Source organism: Hippopotamus amphibius, chromosome 8, assembly GCF_030028045.1.
Source record: "Hippopotamus amphibius kiboko isolate mHipAmp2 chromosome 8, mHipAmp2.hap2, whole genome shotgun sequence".
Classification (NCBI taxonomy): domain Eukaryota; kingdom Metazoa; phylum Chordata; class Mammalia; order Artiodactyla; family Hippopotamidae; genus Hippopotamus; species Hippopotamus amphibius.
In genome coordinates this window covers 8,336,967-8,355,962 of record NC_080193.1, presented here as the reverse complement: position 1 = coordinate 8,355,962, position 18,996 = coordinate 8,336,967, and the positions used below count along the sequence as shown (strand labels likewise).

At 47.1% G+C, this 18,996-nt stretch overlaps 2 protein-coding genes across 2 annotated transcripts in view; one reads left to right on the top strand and one right to left on the bottom strand.

The window, feature by feature from the left end:
- The window catches only part of SGSM1 (small G protein signaling modulator 1), an 84,135-nt gene extending 75,752 nt beyond the window's left edge, over positions 1–8,383 (top strand). Inside the window, exons 23-26 of the mRNA XM_057746884.1 lie at positions 1,017–1,126; positions 2,446–2,542; positions 3,622–3,789; positions 6,263–8,383. Coding sequence (XP_057602867.1) covers positions 1,017–1,126; positions 2,446–2,542; positions 3,622–3,789; positions 6,263–6,351 — 464 coding nt within the window. The 3' untranslated portion in view covers positions 6,352–8,383. The remainder of the gene's footprint in view (positions 1–1,016; positions 1,127–2,445; positions 2,543–3,621; positions 3,790–6,262) is intronic.
- A 6,091-nt stretch (positions 8,384–14,474) lies between these two features.
- Positions 14,475–17,904, bottom strand: LHFPL7 (LHFPL tetraspan subfamily member 7). The gene is made up of 3 exons (XM_057744104.1): positions 17,704–17,904; positions 16,795–16,933; positions 14,475–14,737 (listed from the first exon to the last, which is right to left on the bottom strand). The coding sequence occupies exons 1-3, from the start codon at positions 17,902–17,904 to the stop codon at positions 14,475–14,477; spliced, it is 603 nt and encodes a 200-aa protein (XP_057600087.1).
- Between the last annotated feature and the right edge of the window lie 1,092 nt (positions 17,905–18,996).

Sequence of the window (18,996 nt, the reverse complement as noted above, 5' to 3'; positions counted from 1 at the left end):
TTATCATGAGAAAAACATCAGACAAATTCCAGTAGGGAGGCATCCCATACTCTTCATAACCATCAAGGTCATCAAAAACAAGGAAGGCCTGAGACACTGACATAGCCCAGAGGAGCCAAAGGAGAGATGACAGCCCTATATAATATAGTTCTTGGATGAGTTCTTGGAACAGAAAAAGGACATAAGATATAAACAAAACAAAAAAAACTATGCACTTGAGTTAATTATGTATCTTCAGTGGGTCTTTAATTGTAACAAATGTACCACACTAATGGGAGGTATTAGTAACGGGGAAACGAGGTGTGGGGTATATGGAAACTCTCTCTACACTCTTCTCAATTTTTCCATAAATCTAAACTGTTCTGAAAAATAAAGTCTTTTAAAAAATGAATGAGATCCTACTGTGCCTCGGGAAACCTCATAACTTCCCCCAGAGTTACTAGGTGTTGAGAGAAAAAAAGCACCATTTTCAAATACATTTTTCAAACACTGGGTTGAACAATAGAAAGCAGATGTTTTAAATTATAGGACTTCTCAGAGCCTTTTTTTTCTTAATATAGATAGTGGCTCTCTAAGCGGCATTCCCCAATGCTGTCTGACCCTTTCTTTGCACAATGCCTGCAAACACCCTTCCAGTATTGACAGCTTCTATTTTAATACAGTGGTTCCCAGACATGAGGATTTCATGAATCCTGCTGAAATGTTTTTTCCAAAAAGTTTGGAAATCAAACATTGTCAACTTTTTACTATAGCAAATAGGGATCTTGAAAACAGGGCATATGCTGTCACCATTGTTTCCTAAAATAAAATATTCCAATACCTCTAAGGTGGGGAATATGAAATTAGTTGGAGAGCATTCCTTGAAATAGTATATACGTGGGTACTCCACTGTCCTTACGTTTCTCATTTGGCGGCGGACTTTGTAAACCAGCTCAGGCCCTCGGACCATCACTTTGGGACCGCAGGATCCTCGGGCAGTGGTGCAGTTGACTGTCTCTCCTGTGCTCTGTCCCCAGAGGCCCTTGCCTTCAGCTGCTTCACGGAGCTCATGAAGAGGATGAACCAGAACTTCCCGCACGGAGGTGCCATGGACACGCACTTTGCCAACATGAGGTCACTAATCCAGGTATGACCTTGTGCTTTTCAATAATATAACTTATTCCCGCTCAGCCCAATGGACCGCAGGCCAACTTAACAGCCACGCCTAGTTTAACTGGACGCAGTAACTCAGTCCTACTGAACTCAGCCCACTTGAGTTAAACTAAAAAGTTCAATTCAACTCAACCTTCACTCAGCAGCTCAAGTCAACGCCACTGGATTCATTTTCACTGAGCATTTACTTGGTCCAGGCACTGTGCCTGCACTAATGCACAAGACATGGCCCTTGCCCTGAACAGGATGCTTGAATGTATTGGTCCTTTTCTGCAAAGAAATATTTGAGTATATTTCTTTCTCTTTCTCTCTCTCTCTCTCTCTCTCACACACACACACACACACACACACACACACACACACACAGAGCTTTACTGAGATCAACTCCTATACCATAAAATTCACCCTTTTTAAAATATTCAATTTAGTGGTTTTTAGAATATTCACGGGTGTGAAACCATCACCCCTGTCTAACTTCAGAACACGTTCCCCACCCCAGAAACCATCCCCACACCCATTAATGTCAATCCCTCTCCCCAGCTCCTGGCAACCACGAATCTACTTCCTGTCTCTATGGAGTTACCTGTTCTGGACATTTCATATAAACGGAGTCACACCACATGTGGCCTTTTGTGTCTGGCTCCTTTCGCTTAGCATCATGTTTTCAAGGTCCATCCCTGTTATGGCATATATATGCCCACCATTCCTTTTAATTGCCGAATATTCCATTTCATGGATAGACCACATTTCGTGTATCCATTCGTCCACTGATGAACATTTGAGTTGCTTCCACTTTTTTGCTATTATGAATAACGCTGTTGTGTACGTTCATGTACGAGTTTTTATGGACGGGGGCTTTCATTTCTCTTGGGGATATACCTAGGCGTGGCTTTACAGCTGCACCAGTTTGCATTCCCACCAGAACACATAAGGGTTCCAGTTTCTCGTCATCCTCGCCAACACTTTTGTTGTTGTCTGTCATTTTTATTATAGCCATCCTAGTGCACGTGAAGTGGTATCTCATTATGGTTTTGATTTGCATTTTCCTAATTAATGATGGTAAACATGGCTCATGTGCTTGTTGGCTATTTGCATATCTTCCTTAGGGACATGACAGGGTTAGGTTGAGCTAGGTTGATTGCCACTTCAAATCCTTTGCCCATTTTTAAACTCCACCTGGTTGTTAAGGGCTGAATGGTGTCTGGTATGGGGATGTAGCATCATTTATTCAGTTGTCCCTCTGGTCTGGCCTTTGCCCAGGAGGCTGATGTCTGTCTTTCCTTCCTCTAACAGATCCTGGACTCAGAGCTCTTTGAGTTGATGCATCAGAATGGGGACTACACTCACTTCTACTTCTGCTACCGCTGGTTCCTGCTGGATTTCAAGCGAGGTACAGACATCAAACTGGGATCTTGTTCCCAGACTCTTTGTAACAGAATCTCAGGGGGAAAGAACCACGGAGATGAGGCTCGGGGATGTTGGAACAAAGCCCGTGGAAGAGAGTAATGCCCATTTGTTCAGTTCTGACTATCAGTTCACCCACCTTATCTTGCAGAGACGCTATGCAGTAGGTGTTGTCACCATCCCCATTTTACAGATGAGGAAACTAAGGCTGAGAAGAACTAAATTCAGAGCTAGGAGTAATAGAGCCAGGACCTGAGCCTGCCTCTGTCTGCCTAAGCCCATTTCCCTTCCATTCTATTAAGCTGCTTATCAGAGGCCAAGAACTCTGAAGCCCATGAAGCATATTTCACAAGTGACTTAGAAATGATGTCGGACATGGTGCATTGCTATCATGCAAATTTGGGGTGATGCTAATAATAATGTCTAACCTGTATGGAGGTGTTTATTAAGGGCCAGGCACTGTGCTGAGCCATTTCCATGTATTATTTCTTCAGTTCTTTATTACCATCAGTATCACCCCACTTACAGATGGGAAAGAGAAGGGCTCATGGAGAAGTAACTAGCCCAAGGTCCCCTTGCTAGTCAGTGATGGAGCCAGGACTCAGACTGAGTTTATTGGACGTAGGAAGCCTTCTTCTCCATCATTGTTCTATTCTATCTCTTTACTAGACCTAGAGGCAGCAGCCAGATCTGCCTGGGTGCAGGGGGAAGGGGAGATACCCTCCATGGGTGCTAAAAGAGATGAGGGTGCAGGGAGAGAGGGAGACACTGGCCAAGGGGCGGAGCAAGGACAGGTCAGTGTAAATCAAATCTGCACTTACAGGATGTCAGAGCTGGAAACTTACAACCCACCTGGTTTGCATAGCCTATTCTACAGAAGGGGGAAACTCAGGCTTCTGTCAGATGACAGTGTCCAGATCGCCTGTCTCCTGGCCTAAGCTCTGTCCACTGCCCCAGGACAGACGCACAGAGCACGGCTGGCCTGGAATCTTCCCTGAGGGAGAGCAGCACCATAAGCTCAATGGCTGACTCGCCCTGCGCGTGTGTGTGTTGGTGTCTCGGCAGAACTCGTCTACGATGATGTCTTCTCTGTCTGGGAGACCATCTGGGCAGCCAAACACGTCTCCTCGGCCCACTATGTCCTGTTCATTGCGCTGGCGCTGGTGGAGGTCTACCGTGACATCATCTTGGAGAACAACATGGATTTCACAGACATCATCAAATTTTTTAATGGTACCCACATGACCAGGGTCTCATCTGAGGGGTGCAGGCTTCTCGAGGGCACCTTCCGAGAGTCTGGGGAGGAGTGGAGGGTCTCTGAGATTGATGCGTGATGAAGGGGATGGAGGAGGGTTCTGTCTGTTTCTGTGGCTGTTTCCAAATGGGTGACTTGACGTTTTGCAATGCTGAGTGATCCCCGTGTGTTTTTCTCCGGGATCTGGCAGAAGGAGCCTGGGTGTTGAAGTCAGGCTCAAGGGCCCACCCTGGCGCTGCCAGGAATCAGCTGTGCCATGGACACATCACTCCCCCCTCTCTAAACATTGGCTTCCTCATCTGGGAAATGGAGCAACAGTGTCTGCTTCGGAGGGATGACGTGTGTAGGGAAAGCAAATACAGGAAGGCAGTTGAAATGGCATAAAAAAAGGCACAGTCTTTGAAATCAGACAAAGATGGATTCTGATCCCAGCCTTGCCACCCGGGAGCTGTGTGACCTTGGGCAAGTGACTGGACGTCTCTGGGCTTCAGAGTCCTTGGGGATAAAATGGTACTAACACCTCCCGCACAGAGATGTCAGGAGGATTAAATGAGACCACGGGGATATAAAGTCCATCAATCAGGTGGTCCTCGGCCCATGGCTGTCACTATGAATAGAAGCTGTTGCTACTGCTATCACTATGAAAACATTTTCTTAAGCTGAAGAAAGTTTTGGAAAAAGCAAAAGAAGAAAAAAGCCACCTGAAATGACCTTACACTGGAAACATTATTAGTTTTTTTTTTTTTTTAAAGAAGCTTTTTATTTTGGAATAATTTCAGATTCAGAGAAAAGTTGCAGAGAGTTCCCAGTACCCTTCACCGGGCTGCCCCTAATGTTAATATGTTACTTGATCTTGACGCGTTTATCACAGTGAAGACATTAACACTGATATATTACTAGCAGCTAAACTACAGACTCACTTGATTTCACTTGGTTTCAACAAATGTCCTTTTTCTGCTCCAGGATCCAGTCCAGGAAACCACATTGCACTTAGTGGGTTCATTTTTTAAAGATGTTTTTTCCATCCAGTCTTTCCCAAAGTAATGTATATTTTTATCTTGTTACCATCACAGAATCCGGTTGTATCTAGATTTTTTTTTCCACTTAATGTTTTTAAAACCATCTTCCATATAATCATTGTTTAAGACAGCAGAATATATCTCAAGTGATGGTTCATAACTTACTGAACCATCCCTTCTGGTTGAGCGTCTAGGTTGGTTTTGGTTTCAGGGTGTGATTGAGGATTCAAAGCAATTCCTATCTTAGCTTGGAGGTTCTCAAACTTTCCCAGTTCATGGCACCCCCGGTGTCTCTGGGTGGGTGGCACCCTGAATCAAAAGTTGCATTCCATAACTAGTGAGGTCCAGCCCATGTAATAACAACTTAGTAGCCATTTGAAAAAAATAACACATAAAAGTCAAAAGAAAATAGTACTTTTATTTTATATTTAAATAAGTACAGTTACTAATGGATGTGCTCACCTGGTGGGCTTTGCACAGCTTCTCAAATCTTGGAATCAGTTTGAACCCCAGCACCTTCATTTCCTGTTCCACAGTGATGTTCACGTGATACTTGCTTTTACCACAGCAACCGCTTGCTGACAACCTAGCTTTTTGCAAAGCTATAAAGCCATGGATAGGAATGTAATGCAATTTGCAAACTCACTCGCATTCGCAGCTTACGGTGGTGTTCAGCAGATGTGGGGGATTGCTGTATTTCCCTCAAAATTTCCACGAATTCACGGTGGCACCCTGGGGTTGCTCGGCACCCAGTTTGGGGACCATGGTTTTAGTGTCTTTTTCTTCTACCAAATGATTTCTTTGTGAGTACTGTCAAGTTTAGGATTATTCTGCTTGTTTTTGTTTTTGGTTTTTGTCCACGCCTTGCGGCACGTGGGATCTTAGTTCCCCGACCAGGGATTGAACCCATGCCCCCCTGCGGTGGCCGTGCAGAGTCTTAACCACTGGACCGCCAGGGAAGTGCCAGGATTATTCTGCTTTAAAGAGCTGATCATTTTGCATCACTCTTGACAAAATGATTCTTTGTGCTTCCTCCCTTACCCTCTCCTCCTGTTGCTTCCTTCCTTCTCTGCTTTTAAGTGTGCACCATGTGGCCAGCATTGCTTTCTTAAAAGGTGCCCAGTCGTTGTGTTTGTAGGAGGGTGGTGGGGGGAGCTAACATTTTCTGAACACACACACTGTGAGGCAACTTCATCTCACTTGATCTCACAGTAACCTTGTGAAGTAGGTGCTGTTACGGTTCCCATTTTACAGATGAGGAAACCGAGGTCTGGAGATGCAAGCCTTCCCCAGAGTCTCTGCGTCCAGAGCTGCTCTGGGGGTCATGCCAGATGATGATGGGGATGCCCCAGAGACCCCTCCGGGCACTAAACGTGCATCCCAAGGATGGACACAGAGGAGGCTCATGAGATTTTGCCTTCTGCTCTTTCAGAAATGGCCGAGCGACACAACACCAAACAGGTCCTGAAGCTGGCCCGGGACCTCGTGTACAAGGTGCAGACCCTGATTGAGAACAAGTGAAGGCCACGTCACCCAGGCAGCACCAGCCGAGCCGCCGCCCGCCTGTCCTGCCCGCTTCGCCTCCCAATCACCGGCGGAGCGAGGTCTCTGGCATCTGTTCCCGAGCATGGACTTCTGTGCAAAGAGAAAGTACCCCAGCTTTGGCCACCAGGCAGGTGGGGTCGAGGGGTTGCCCCTTCAGTTCAGCCTTATGTTTTCCCGTTTGACCAAAGATCGCCCAAGTCTGGGATTTCTCCCTTGCGGGAGTTGGGGGTTGGTGTGAGTGAAGGGAACGTCTTTCATGGTCCCCAGAATGGTCTCCTCCTTCTTCTCTCCCAACCCTCCCAACTGGGGAAGGAGCTTTTTGGAAAGTGGTGTGGGAGAGGTCTGTGGGGCTACTTCTGTACTCTGAAGGGGGCCTTTGGAGATATCTCAGAACGTGGCTGGAAGGTTGGCTTGGAGCAGAGCACTGCTGACATTTAATTCTTTTTTTGAGGGATGCTGCCCTGGGCACTGTTGGATGTTGAGCCGCACCTGCTAGATGCCAGTAGCGCCCTCCTCCCCACCCCCCTGTACATCCGGAGCTTCTCCAGACATTGCCAAAATAGCCCCACTTGAGAACCACTGGCTTGAAGGAGGGGCTGCAAGTAGATCTCCCTCCCCACGTTCTTTGTTCCTGAGCCACCTGTGTCCTGAGACTTTCTCCCACTTAGAAAAGGCACACGGGGCCCTTTGCACATCTCTCTTGGGGTCCGGGATTCCAATTGTCTAATTTTTTCCTCATTTTTTCTCCTCCACCTGGCCCTGGGAGAGACTTTTTTTCTTCTTTTCAAGAAGTATCTATCTACGAGAAGTGTCTACAGGCATGAGATAGGCCTCTTTCAGGTCCTGTTCAGTGTCCCCCAAGGAGGGCAGAGTCCACATCCCCTTCTTCTCTTCCTAGGGAAGACCTCGCCTCTCCTTCCACACATTGGGTCTGGTGTTCCAGAAGCTTGGAAGGTGTGTGTTGGTGCAAGCCACTTGTTCAGGGAGGCTGGCTTTTCCCTAAGTATACTTGCTCACTCAGGACAAAGGAGGGAAAGGAGGACAGAGGTTGGCCCGAGTAGGGTGTGGCAGGTGTTTTCCTTGGGGAAAAAAAACAACAGCCAATGAACTGTCATCAGGGTCACAGCCCAGCCTGGAAACGGTCCCCTCCGTGTGTTCACACAAAGGGTCACCATCCCCAAACAGACCCCAAGCAAGCTAGTTTACCGTGCCTACCTGTCCTCCCAGGAGAGCGGTCCTGCCAGCCCTTCTCTTCGAGAATGTACCCGAATCAGGAGAAACAGTGGGAGTCAGGGACGGATGCTCCTCCCAAGAATGACAGGTAGGATCTGGGAGAGGGGAAGAGACTCGTGAAATACATTGAAGCATTCGCACAGAGGGTGCCTTAGTCCTCCCGTTCTGAGCAAACCAGGAGGGGGTGCAGTCCCTGCCTGGCTGCTTGTGAAGGCACTTCCCTTGGACCCAGCACTTTTGGCTGCATCTGAACTTCCGCCCGAGTGGGGTCTCCTGGGCAGGATGGATGAGACTAGATGGCCCTTGCTTCTGAAGGATGCTCTGTGGGAGTTGCATCTCCTCGCCCTGGTCCCCCACCTTCCCAAGATGGGAGAAAATGTATGAAAGTCCCCTCCAGATAAAAGTTTATTTTGCCATTCAGCTGTTCACTACAGAGGATATTATTTTAGCAAGACCCAGGTCCTAGGCCTTCCGATTCTTACTTATTTTTTGACAGACCAGTCTGAAAGTACAGCACAAGATCTCTTCTCTGCCTTCTCTCGTGGTGTTCCAGAGAGCATCGTGGTTGTGATTTGGAATAACTCCTATTTATTCAGCTTACTGTGTTTATTTGGGTCTCTGTACGTTGTGTGTGTCCTCGCGTCCTTGAATCGAATGTGTGGGAGTTGTTTTATCTATGGAGTGCCCTCCTTTTCTCAGTGTTGCCAACATATCTTGTTACTGTTTATTAAGAGTTGTGTCTATATAGAGAGAAAATATATATAAACAGAAATGTGTGAACCTGGGTTATTTTTTGTTTCTGTGTTTGGGGATTTTCTTTTTAATTTGAAAGAAAGAAATGGTTGCTTCTGAAGACTGTCCTCCCATCGCACCCTTTACCCCACCTCAGTGACCCAGACACCAAGAGGGACAGATTCTCATGATAGCTGCCCGGTCCAGGCTGGTGAATCTTGTCTCATCCTTTGTATCAGTTAGCTGTTACCACAAGTAATGCTACATAACAAACTGCCCCAAATCTTACTGGCTTCAAACAGTTGTTTATTTAGCTTGTGATGATTCTGTGGGCCAAAAATATGGGCTGGGTTCAACCAGGAGGTCCTTCTGGTCTCAGCTCGACTTCTTTGTGTGTCTGTGGTCAGCTGATGGCCAGCCAGGCAACTCTGCTTTAGACAGTTAGCTGGCTGTTGGCTAGGACAGTGGGAGAAACTGGGCCTCCATTAGGCTAGCTTAGACTTGTTTACATGGTCATGATGGTGGTTTCTAAGAGAGAAAGCAACAGTGTGCAATGCCTCTTAAGACCTAGGCTTAGAATTGGCATAAAGTTATTTCTACCATATTATTTTGGTCAGAAGAAGTCATATGGCTGAGCTCAGATTCAAAGGATGGAGAAATAGATTCCACCAGTTGATAGGTGGCTTTGATAAGTGACATTGAAAAGGGTTATAAATACAGGCAGGGAAATAATTGAGTCTATTTTTGTAAACAGTCTACCATGTATCCCAAGGTCCTTGCACAAGAGGGGTCCCCAGATGGTCAGCCATTGGACTCGAGGGTATACCTCTAAGTTGGTGCTTCACTGTGTCCCCACTGCTGAGATGGCTCCTCTCTCACCTCCAGTGTTTCCATAACCATCAGCTCATCTCCCTCAATATCCACGATTCCCACTCATGGCTGCCATTCTGAACCACAGTCTTTGGGCAATGGAGACCTCGCATGGATCTCTGCCCCCAGCAGCCTTGAGCCATGGGCCAAGGGAGACTTTTGGTTTCCGCTGTAGAAGCACACCTTGATTTAATCTAATGAGCGCACATCAAAATTGCAGGTTTTCTATAGGAAAAGTTAGTTTCCAAACAAGCCAGCAAAGTAGAGGAGTTTCAGGTGGCATTGGTGGCCTGGCTGAGCCCAAGTCACCACTTTCTTGGAAGATGGCCAGCAAAGGTAAGTCCGAAGCCACACAGCAGCGGGCAGGGGGGGACTTGTCTTTTGCCAGCCCACATGGGGCTCTCTTAGTGGGACGGTCTGCTTCTTCCTGGGAGAAGCTTCTGAGAGCAAAGACCAGTCCTGATGTTCTGACCGTCCTTTGAAGCCACTGGTCTCATTTCCTCGACTCCAGCTGTAGCTTGGTACCCGTGGCGCTCCTCCTGGAGGACCCCACTATTCCTGCAGCTGCCTGGCACCACCAAACCTGGGTACCACCAGCATCCTGTTATGTGTGTACAAATGTGCGGTTACATGCACTGTTGACTTACGGTAAAGGGCGATATATTTTATGGGAAAAAAATCCTAAGAGAATATTTTGCTGTTGTAAAGATTTTCCTAAACACGTGCATTTGCACCTTGCATAGATGTGAGAAGATGAGTCTCGGGCCTCTAGGCATGTTTTCGTGACACCCAAGCAGGGACGGAGAAGGGCTCTGTTTTGCAGTGTGTGTGGCACACATAGTTGTCACTGTGGCTTCTTCCTCCCCCCCCTTTCTTCTTCCTGCTCCTCCTCCTTCTCCATCTTTTCCTCCACTTCTTTATCTTCTCCTTCCCCCATCCCTCCTATCCCTCTCCTCTCCTTCCTCTCTCCTCCTTCTGCCTCTTTTCCTTGTAGCCACGAGCATGTGAATACTGTCTGTCACCATCTCTTCTTTTTTTTTTTTTTTTTTTTGGCCTCTTTTTTTTTTTTTTTTTAATTATTTTTTGGGGGTACACCAAGTTCAATCATCTGTTTTTATACACATATCCCCGTATTCCTTCCCTTCCTTGACTCCTCCCACCTCGAGTCCCCCCCACCCTCCCTGCCCCAGTCCTCTAAGGCATCTTCCATCCTCGAGTTGGACTCCCTTTGTTATACAACAACTTCCCACTCGCTATCTATTTTACAGTTGGTAGTATATATATGTCTGTGCTACTCTCTCGCTTCGTCTCAGTTTCCCCTTCACCCCCCGCCCCCTCCCATACCTCAAGTTCTCCAGTCCATTGCTCTGTATCTGCGTCCTTGTTCTTGTCACTGAGTTCATCAGTACCATTTTTAGATTCTGTATATGTGAGTTAGCATACAATATTTGTCCTTCTCTTTCTGACTTACTTCACTCTGTATGACAGACTGTAGGTCTATCCACCTCATTACAAATAGCTCCATCTCATCCCTTTTTATAGCTGAGTAATATTCCATTGTGTATATATGCCACATCTTCTTTATCCATTCATTTGTTGATGGGCATTTCGGTTGCTTCCATGTCCTGGCTATTGTAAATAGTGCTGCAATAAACATTATGGTACAAGTTTCTTTTGGGATTATGGTTTTCTTTGGGTATTTGCCCAGGAGTGGGATTACTGGATCATATGGTAGTTCTATTTGTAGTTTTTTAAGGAACCTCCAAATTGTTTTCCATAGTGGCTGTACCAACTTACAGTCCCACCAACAGTGCAGGAGAGTTCCCTTTTCTCCACACCCTCTCCAACATTTGTTGTTTCCAGATTTTGTGATGATGGCCATTCTGATCGGTGTGAGGTGATACCACATTGACTTGCATTTCTCTGATGATTAGTGATGTTGAGCAGCTTTTCATGTGTGTGTTGGCCATCTGTATGTCTTCCTTGGAGAAATGTCTATTTAGGTCTTCTGCCCATTTGTGGATTGGGTTATTTGCTTTTTTGGTATTAAGCTTCATGAGCTGCTTGTATATTTTGGAGGTTAATCCTTTGTCTGTTGTTTCATAGGCAATTATTTTTTCCCATTCTGAGGATTGCCTTTTAGTCTTGTTTATGGTTTCTTTCGCTGTACAAAAGCTTTTAAGTTTCATGAGGTCCCATGAATGTGAATACTGTCTGTCACCATCTCTCCTGCCTAAAGGATGCTGTTTCCATTCAGAACAACACTGCTGGGTCTAGGCTCTCTGGCCGCTCTAAGGTTTCCCTTCTAAACCACGCTCCATTTTCTTTTCACCTCGAGCTTCCCATTTGGCTTGTAGGAGAGGCCATGGGGCAATTGAGAAGCACTTGTGCAAAGAGTTTGGGAGGCCCCGACCATCCCATTTCAGAAGGACTGGCAGCCACGTATGCCACCCTATTTCATCTTCCTTCTCATCCCTCCCTCCTTCTCTCCGAGGCCTGAGGTCCCAGCAGCCCGGTGAGGAAGGGAGGTAAGGGTACAGTCGAGGGCAGTGGGAGGAAGTGGTTTAGATTTCTTTCCTTTTCAACAGATACTTAAATTTGAGGGATCCCTCTTGGGCTGTGACAGAGCAACTGGAGTTAGGTGTGATGAGGCCATCCGTTGTTGGCAGGAGCAAACCCCACGCTGACTCTGTAATTAGCATCAGGTTCTGCTGACTCAGGGAAGGCTGCCGGGTCTCTGTGCTGCTGGCTTTTAAGCTGCTGGACACATTGAGAGCTTGAGCCTAGGATAGATATAGACTCTAGAGGGAGCACAGTTTGATCCTTTGTGAAGTGCCAGCTTGCCAAGCCATTGCTAAATCAACCTAGCAGAATCCGAATGACCCACAGAACCATGCAGTTCAGTGGAGACTTTCCATTACATCAGGGGGTTGGGCAGGAATCCTCCAGTATCTTCCTGGCTTTCTTTATTCAGACTCATGGGCACAGTGATTTCCAGCCTTGGTAGGTGCAGTGCTCCTGCAAGCAAAGAATGCTTCCTATTATGATGAAGAGAAAATAAGACAGACAGATCCTTCTGTCTCTTGTCAAATAAAGACTGTGGACAGTGGGCTCAGTAGTTGTGGCTTGCAGGCTCTAGAGCGCAGGCTCAGTAGTTGTGGCGCACGGGCTTAGTTGCTCCACGGCATGTGGGATCTTCCCAGACCAGGGATCAAACCCGTGTCCCCTGCATTGGCAGGCAGATTCTTAACCACTGCACTGCCAGGGAAGTCCCCAAAGTGCTTCTGATAACATTTAAAACATACCACTGATCTTTGAGTCTATTTGGACACCTTGTGGTGGCTTCCTAGGTTTTCTATTGCTTTATTCCATTGTTCTATTACTTTTTTAAAGTAATTGTTGTCCTTATTGCGTTTTTTTCCTGAAAGATGAGTGCAAGCTGCCTTCTCTGTGGTCTGTTTTCAAATAGAATCGCTCTAATAATATAATGTTGTTTACAGATGTTCTTAGTTGAACATTTATTATTATTTTTTTTTGGGGGGTACACCAGGTTCAATCAACTGTTTTTATACACATATCCCCATATTCCCTCCCTTCCTTGACGCCCCCCCTCTAGTCCCCCCCACCCTCCCTGCCCCAGTCCTCTAAGGCATCTTCCATCCTCGAGTTGGACTCCCTTTGTTATACATTAGTTGAACATTTAAAGCTGAAAGAGTTTGATGAGCTGTGTCGGGGCAGAGATAACAAATTCAGGTGTTATTTTGTCTCCATCACAGGGTCTGAAAGACCTGGATTCCAATCCCAGCTCTACCGCTGATCAGCTGTGTGACCTTGGACAAGTGACTTTGTCTCTCTGAGCTTCAGTTTTCACTTTTGTGAAATGGGGATAATAAAGCATCCCCTAAAGAGAGAGTTGGGCAACGAATGTTTTTAATGCCCAGCAACCTTGCCCCATTCTAGGACCAGCAACTTCTCCCACCTTCTGGGGAAATATATCTCCTACAGTAGAACTATAGTTAAAGTCTAGTGAGATTGCTGACATACCCCTCACCCCAGGATGGGCACATGACTCAGTCCTGGCCCATCAGATTCCTTCCCTGGGAAGAGAGCATTTCACTGTTTCTTCTGGGGCAGCCTACCTAGAGGGATACCAGCCTGGAGCTGCCTGGAACCATGTCTCTTGCAGGTAGGGGAGCAGGCATGACTGGATCCAGCTATTCCAATGAAGTCTTTAGAGCTCCCTCTTTGTCTGTCTCATGCTTCCACTCTCCTCCATGCTGGCTTATACAGCTCCCATGCCCATCTCTCAACCAATCATCCTGACCGGGCTTGATTGGCTAGAAGGACTCATTTGTGCTTCCTAAAGCCTGGAGTGGTCAGAGAGTTGCTGAGGGTCGTTCCCCAAGAGAAGATTGTGGTGCTGCTCCCAACAGAAGGGCAAGGGGTCATGATAGGCAAAAGCAACAGACTGACTCCAGCATCCCTGGCGGAGAGAGTAGCATTTACACAGGTGGAGCTGCGAAGAGACTACTTTGGGCTCAGAATTCAGTGTGGCTGGAGGGAGAGGCATGGGATTGGGTGGATGACAAGAAAGAAGCTGAAGAGAGAGGTTGGGACTGGATCATGAGGGGCTGCATGTGCCCCAAGTAACAGTGAAGCTTCCACATCAGTGGGATTATTTGCATGGAGGGGTGAGACAGGTCCTTAATGCCTGACCCGCCCCCCCCCCGCCCCTGCATCCCCACCCCAAGACTGGACCAACTCTCATCTGTAAGGGGCACTCACTACATGTTTGATGAGAAAATGAATAATTTTCAACTTCTCTCAGAGGAGAAGTGATAAAAAGCGAAGGAAGAGAGAGAGAAGATGCACATACCTATTAAAAGATGTGGTATTTGATGACCACGGATTCAGAATTGCCCCGGGCACTTTTCGTGAATAGATTTATTCTCACCACAGTCCTGTAAGGTAGGGATTAGAATAATAGTAGCTAAAGTTTATTGAGTACTAGTGCCTAACCTCATGCTAAGGGCTTTATTTATACACAGTATCTCAAGTTAATTCTCATGTCAGTCCTACAAGGTAGGCATTATTTCACACACTCCCCTCCCGTTTTACAGAAGTATATACCAAGGTCCAGAGAAGTGAAGTGTCTTGCCTGAAGTCACACAGCGAGGAAGCAGGAGAGGTGAGATTTGAACCTGGGTGCGTGGTGATTTCATACCACCCTAGCGTGGGCTCTCTTTGCTCCTCCTCAGATATTTTTATTTGCTTATTTCTGGCACAAGGATGATGCTCTCAGTGTCACTGAAGAAGAAGATGGTCATCTGCTGGGCCTCAGTCACACAGGGCCACCTGATCACGGGCAGGAGGCTGGCCAGGACTGCATTGAAGATGGCGGTCACGTAGCCCCAGCCCAGCTGGCACTGACCACTGTGGTACATGGAGGAGGCTATGCAGGCTTCCTTGGCGAATGGGGAGGCCAAGCTGATTGGGAAAACCAGCAGGCCCACGATGGTGGTGATGGCTAGAGACAGCAGGGAGGAAAACCAGTGTGTTGGTCAAGGGGCTCTGGGCTGACCTTCCATCCCAGGACTCGCTCATCCACCCTCCTATTCACTCACCCATCCATCCGTTCATTCACTTACTTATTGGCTCATCTGTCTTTTTATCCACCTGTCACTCAACTGGGCTTCCACTCATCTGTCCATCTACTTACTCATCCATTCAACCATATTCTAACCCACTCATTCTCTCCACTTCTCATCCATTCACTTATCCACCCATCTATCCAACCACCCACTTAGCCAATCCCCCTATCATCCATCCATCCATCCATCCACCCATCCACCATCCATCCATCTATCCATCCATCCCTCCCTCCATCCATCCATCCATCCATATTCCAGTTTACCCATTTCCCCATCCCTCCATCCATCTATCCATTCATCCATCCATCCAAGTAATATATCTACTGATCCATCTATCCATCAGCTCACCCACCTAAATACTTACACACCCTACTCCATCCATTCACCAACCCACCCTTCCATCCATGCATTCATTCATCAGAACTGTTAGGGGCTCTGTCAAAGGCAGTACTGATACTAAGAAAATGAGCCAAACACCTCCTCCCTTTGAAGGCACTCCCAGGCAGAAGAGTCACATGACATCCAGCCTCCCTGTAGCCACACTTGTCCACTTGGACTTCCCTGCACATGCCTTGCTGTCTTGTCTCCATGCCTTTGCCCCTGATGTTCTCGTCACCTGAAATCTCCTTCCACATTTGGTTAACTCATCCTTCCAGATTCATCTCAGGGATGCCTCCTCCAGGAAGCGTTCTTTAACACCCTCTACACACTGGGTCAGGTACCTCTTGCAGTTTTTTCCTTGCATCCTCTGCTCACCCCATCGTGCCAAATATGCACAGAGTTACAACTGCCTAACACACCCCACCCCCACTAGACATTGGAGGACAGGGACTGTATCTCCATCCACTGATTCAACAGATATTTAGTGAGCATCTGTTATGTGTGAAGTACCATGTTAGATGCTGGTGATATCAAAGCAGATGTCCTTGCTCCCATGGAACTGATGTTCTAGTGGAGAGAGATGCACAGAATCCAGCAGGCAGATAAGATAGTTCAGATAAGTGCTGTGAAAAATAGAAAGCAAGGTAAGAGGAGGCAGACTCCAAGGAGAGGGAAGCTCCCTTACCGTGAAGTCATGGAAGACCCTCACTGAGGCAGGGATATTGGAGCAGAACCCTTAATGAAATTGGAGGAGCAAGACGTGAGGATTTGAGAGGAGAGGATTCCAGGCAGAGGGAACAAGGTTGGTGTTTATGAGCAACAGAAAGCAAGCCAGTGTGGCTGGAGCATGCTGAGCCTGGCGAAGCAGGGAAGAGGTGAGGTCAGTGAGGGAGCCTCATTGGTAACAGGAAGTCATTGACTCAGATAAGCCAGTCCGAGTGACATGGTCTGATTTCAGTTTTAACAGGACCCACCTGGCCAGGGTGTGGCAAACAGACTCTAGGGGGCAAGGGTGGCAGCAGGGAGACAAGTGAGGTGGTCACCTCTAATCCAGGTGAGAGATGGTAAAGAATTAATGGGATGAGAGTTCCAATCAAGACCTGAGCTCTATCATCCAAAGCCAATGTGTGAATTAGAGAAAATCATTGCTTCTGGCAGTTGCAGCCTTGCAATTTCACAGCTTGGCAAGTGGAGCATGGGCTAGATTTCAGCAGCTCTCAGTCCTCAGCTGGATGCCTTTGTGCAGTCCACACCCTGCTCAAGTGTATATGGTGGTCCTGATAAAAATGATGCAAAGTGCATGGTTGGGAGAGAAACAAAGGAGGACAGATTATTAGGACCGGGTTTGGATAAGGGCAAGAGAGGGTGTTAAGGATACCATTCCCTACCCCCCAATTTCTGGCTTGTTAAAAGATCAGGACTGTTCTACAATTCTAGAGTTTAATTCTGAGATTCAATCAGGAGGCAAGACTCTGCTTACAAGCGCGTTCATCCATCCATTCATTCATCCCACAAACATGTCTGGAACACTTACATGTGACAGCAGACTCACCTGCTGCTGCCTGCACCCCTGGCATTGGGCCACTGCCCCTCCTTGGGCACAGCCCTTTGGGGGCTAAAGCCCAAGACAGGAGGAGAACTGCATTGAAGGCCAATAGGAGCCAGCCTCCAAGGAGCATCGCAGCTGAGACCTGCCAGGAAGAGAAAGGCGGGAGGGTGTTGACTGGGGTGGGGGCAGTCTGTGCTCTCTCTACTTAACTGATCAGCTGCTGAGGCCTCAAAACCCCACAAGGTCTGAGCTGTTATTATCATCCCTGTTTTACATATAAACAAACAGAGGTATAAGAAATTGGAGTCATTTGCCTCAGGGCACACAGCTAATTACGAGGTAGAGTCAGAATTAAGATCAACCACCATACCCTTTACTGAGTACCTGCTATACAGCAGGGTCACCAAGAGAGGCACCTTTGTAATCATTGGTTTTGAGAGCTGTGTAATCTTCCTTAGAGGTGCTGAACTGGGAGTCCTGACCCATTGCCCCCATTGTTGAATTTGGCAATTTGCAGAGAATTTCGACATCTTAGCTGTGGTTTTCAAACCCAGCAGTACGTAGATCGAGGATGACCAGGTAGGTGTGTACAGGTTGTGCACTGCACAACTCTAGGAGATGCATTTATTTGGGAGTCATCACAGAAATGCATATTGATTACAGTACTTTTCCAGCAGATGGCAGTATAGTGTCCTGAAGGCAATGCACAGGCTGGCTTTAGGATCAGCCTGGGTGTTTGCTGAAATGCAGATAGCCAGACCCCACTCTGCAGCTACAGGGTCAGGGGTTAGAAGGGGGAGATGGCCAGAACTTGGCTTTTTTTTTTTTTTTTTTTTCTTTTTTTGCTCTGATGGCTTTAGGAGTGCCTCCCTTCCCCGAGGTCCCAACTGAATTGAAAAGCCCACGTCTCACCTTCCAGGCAAAGTCAGGAATATCATCCAGGGACCTGAAGGTCCCACAGCTCTGGTTCGAGTTGTCACCCTGAGGCCAGGAGCAGTAGGTGAGGACACCAAAGGAGAAGGTGGTAGTCTGGAACCAGGCAGGGGAGATGAGGCTGAGGGCCGAGATGCAGGTTAGGGAAAGCCCCAGAGCTGCCCCCACACTGCCCACCATCAGGGAATGTCCGTGACCTAGGGGACAATGGGCAAGATTAGTGGAAGGAGAGAAGCAGGGGCTGGCGAAGGTGTCCCCCTTACCCTGCCAGCCAGGGATCTGGTCCTGTCTTCAGATCCCAGGTCATTAGCCTCCCTTCAGCCTGGGATGCACTGAGAGGTGTTAATAACTGGGGTGGCGTGAGGCTTTTCCCTAACGAGCTCTGGAAGTCGAAACCCCAAATTTTAGAATAAATGCTAGTGCTTCAAATGACCTTTGAACACAACCAGTCCTCATGGGAAATGATCATTACCGGTCCATACAAGCCCCCTCTCATGTTTCATTAACTCATTCATTTATTCCTTCATTCATTCATTCGCTCTGCCCATCAAGCCTTGCACTTTCCAAAAGGTCTGATTCTACACAGAGGGGGCACCTTTATCGAAATCAGACACAGATGCTGTATTTCTAGCAACCACCCTGCACATCAGCTAACTCCCCCCAATCCCTGACCGTTATTTAATGTGTATCTTTTTGTTTGGAGGTATTTTTGCAAAATTGATATTGTTCAGTATATGTGGATTTTTCGTGTATGTAAATTGCATTGTTTTATATATTGCTGTTTTAGGTGACCCTTGAGGGATAGTCATGGGGCACCTGGACCCCGCCTTAAACGTCTCTAAATCATAAAATGTTGAGTTGTTTAGTTTTCAATTCTCCTTTAATTTTTCTCTTTATATCAAGAAGAAAGTTTCTGTTGGAGCTAATGGGTCTTAAACACTTCCCAATCACCTGTCAATCTCCTCTTTTAAAAAGCCTTGAGCAGATAATGGCGTCTAGTGAGATTTTGGGGATGTGGTTGGATTTTCCTTGTATTTGTTGTGGTGGTTTTCTTCTATTTTTCGGCGTGACATGGGTTATCCATTTAAAATTAAAATTTATTCTAATGAAAAAGCGAGTTGATTTCAAGTCTGGTCTTACCAAAATAATAATAGAGGTTGGATGAGGAGGCTGAGGCAGGAAGGCGGTTTGCTAACAGCCAACATTGTCATTGATGGTCAGAAGTGAGGCCCAGAAGGGCTGAGGCGGCCCAAGGGCACCCAGGGTCAAAAG

Bases quoted from the DNA above. Each gene is read 5' to 3' on its own strand.
- LHFPL7 (XM_057744104.1), bottom strand. From the start codon at position 17,904: ATGGTGGGCAGTGTGGGGGCAGCTCTGGGGCTTTCCCTAACCTGCATC. The intron at 16,934-17,703 runs GTGAGACGTGGG...TCTTCCTGGCAG, and splicing joins TTCCTGACTTTGCCTGGAAG to GTCTCAGCTGCGATGCTCCT. The intron at 14,738-16,794 runs GTGAGTCTGCTG...TGCTGTCTCTAG, and splicing joins AGGGGTGCAGGCAGCAGCAG to CCATCACCACCATCGTGGGC.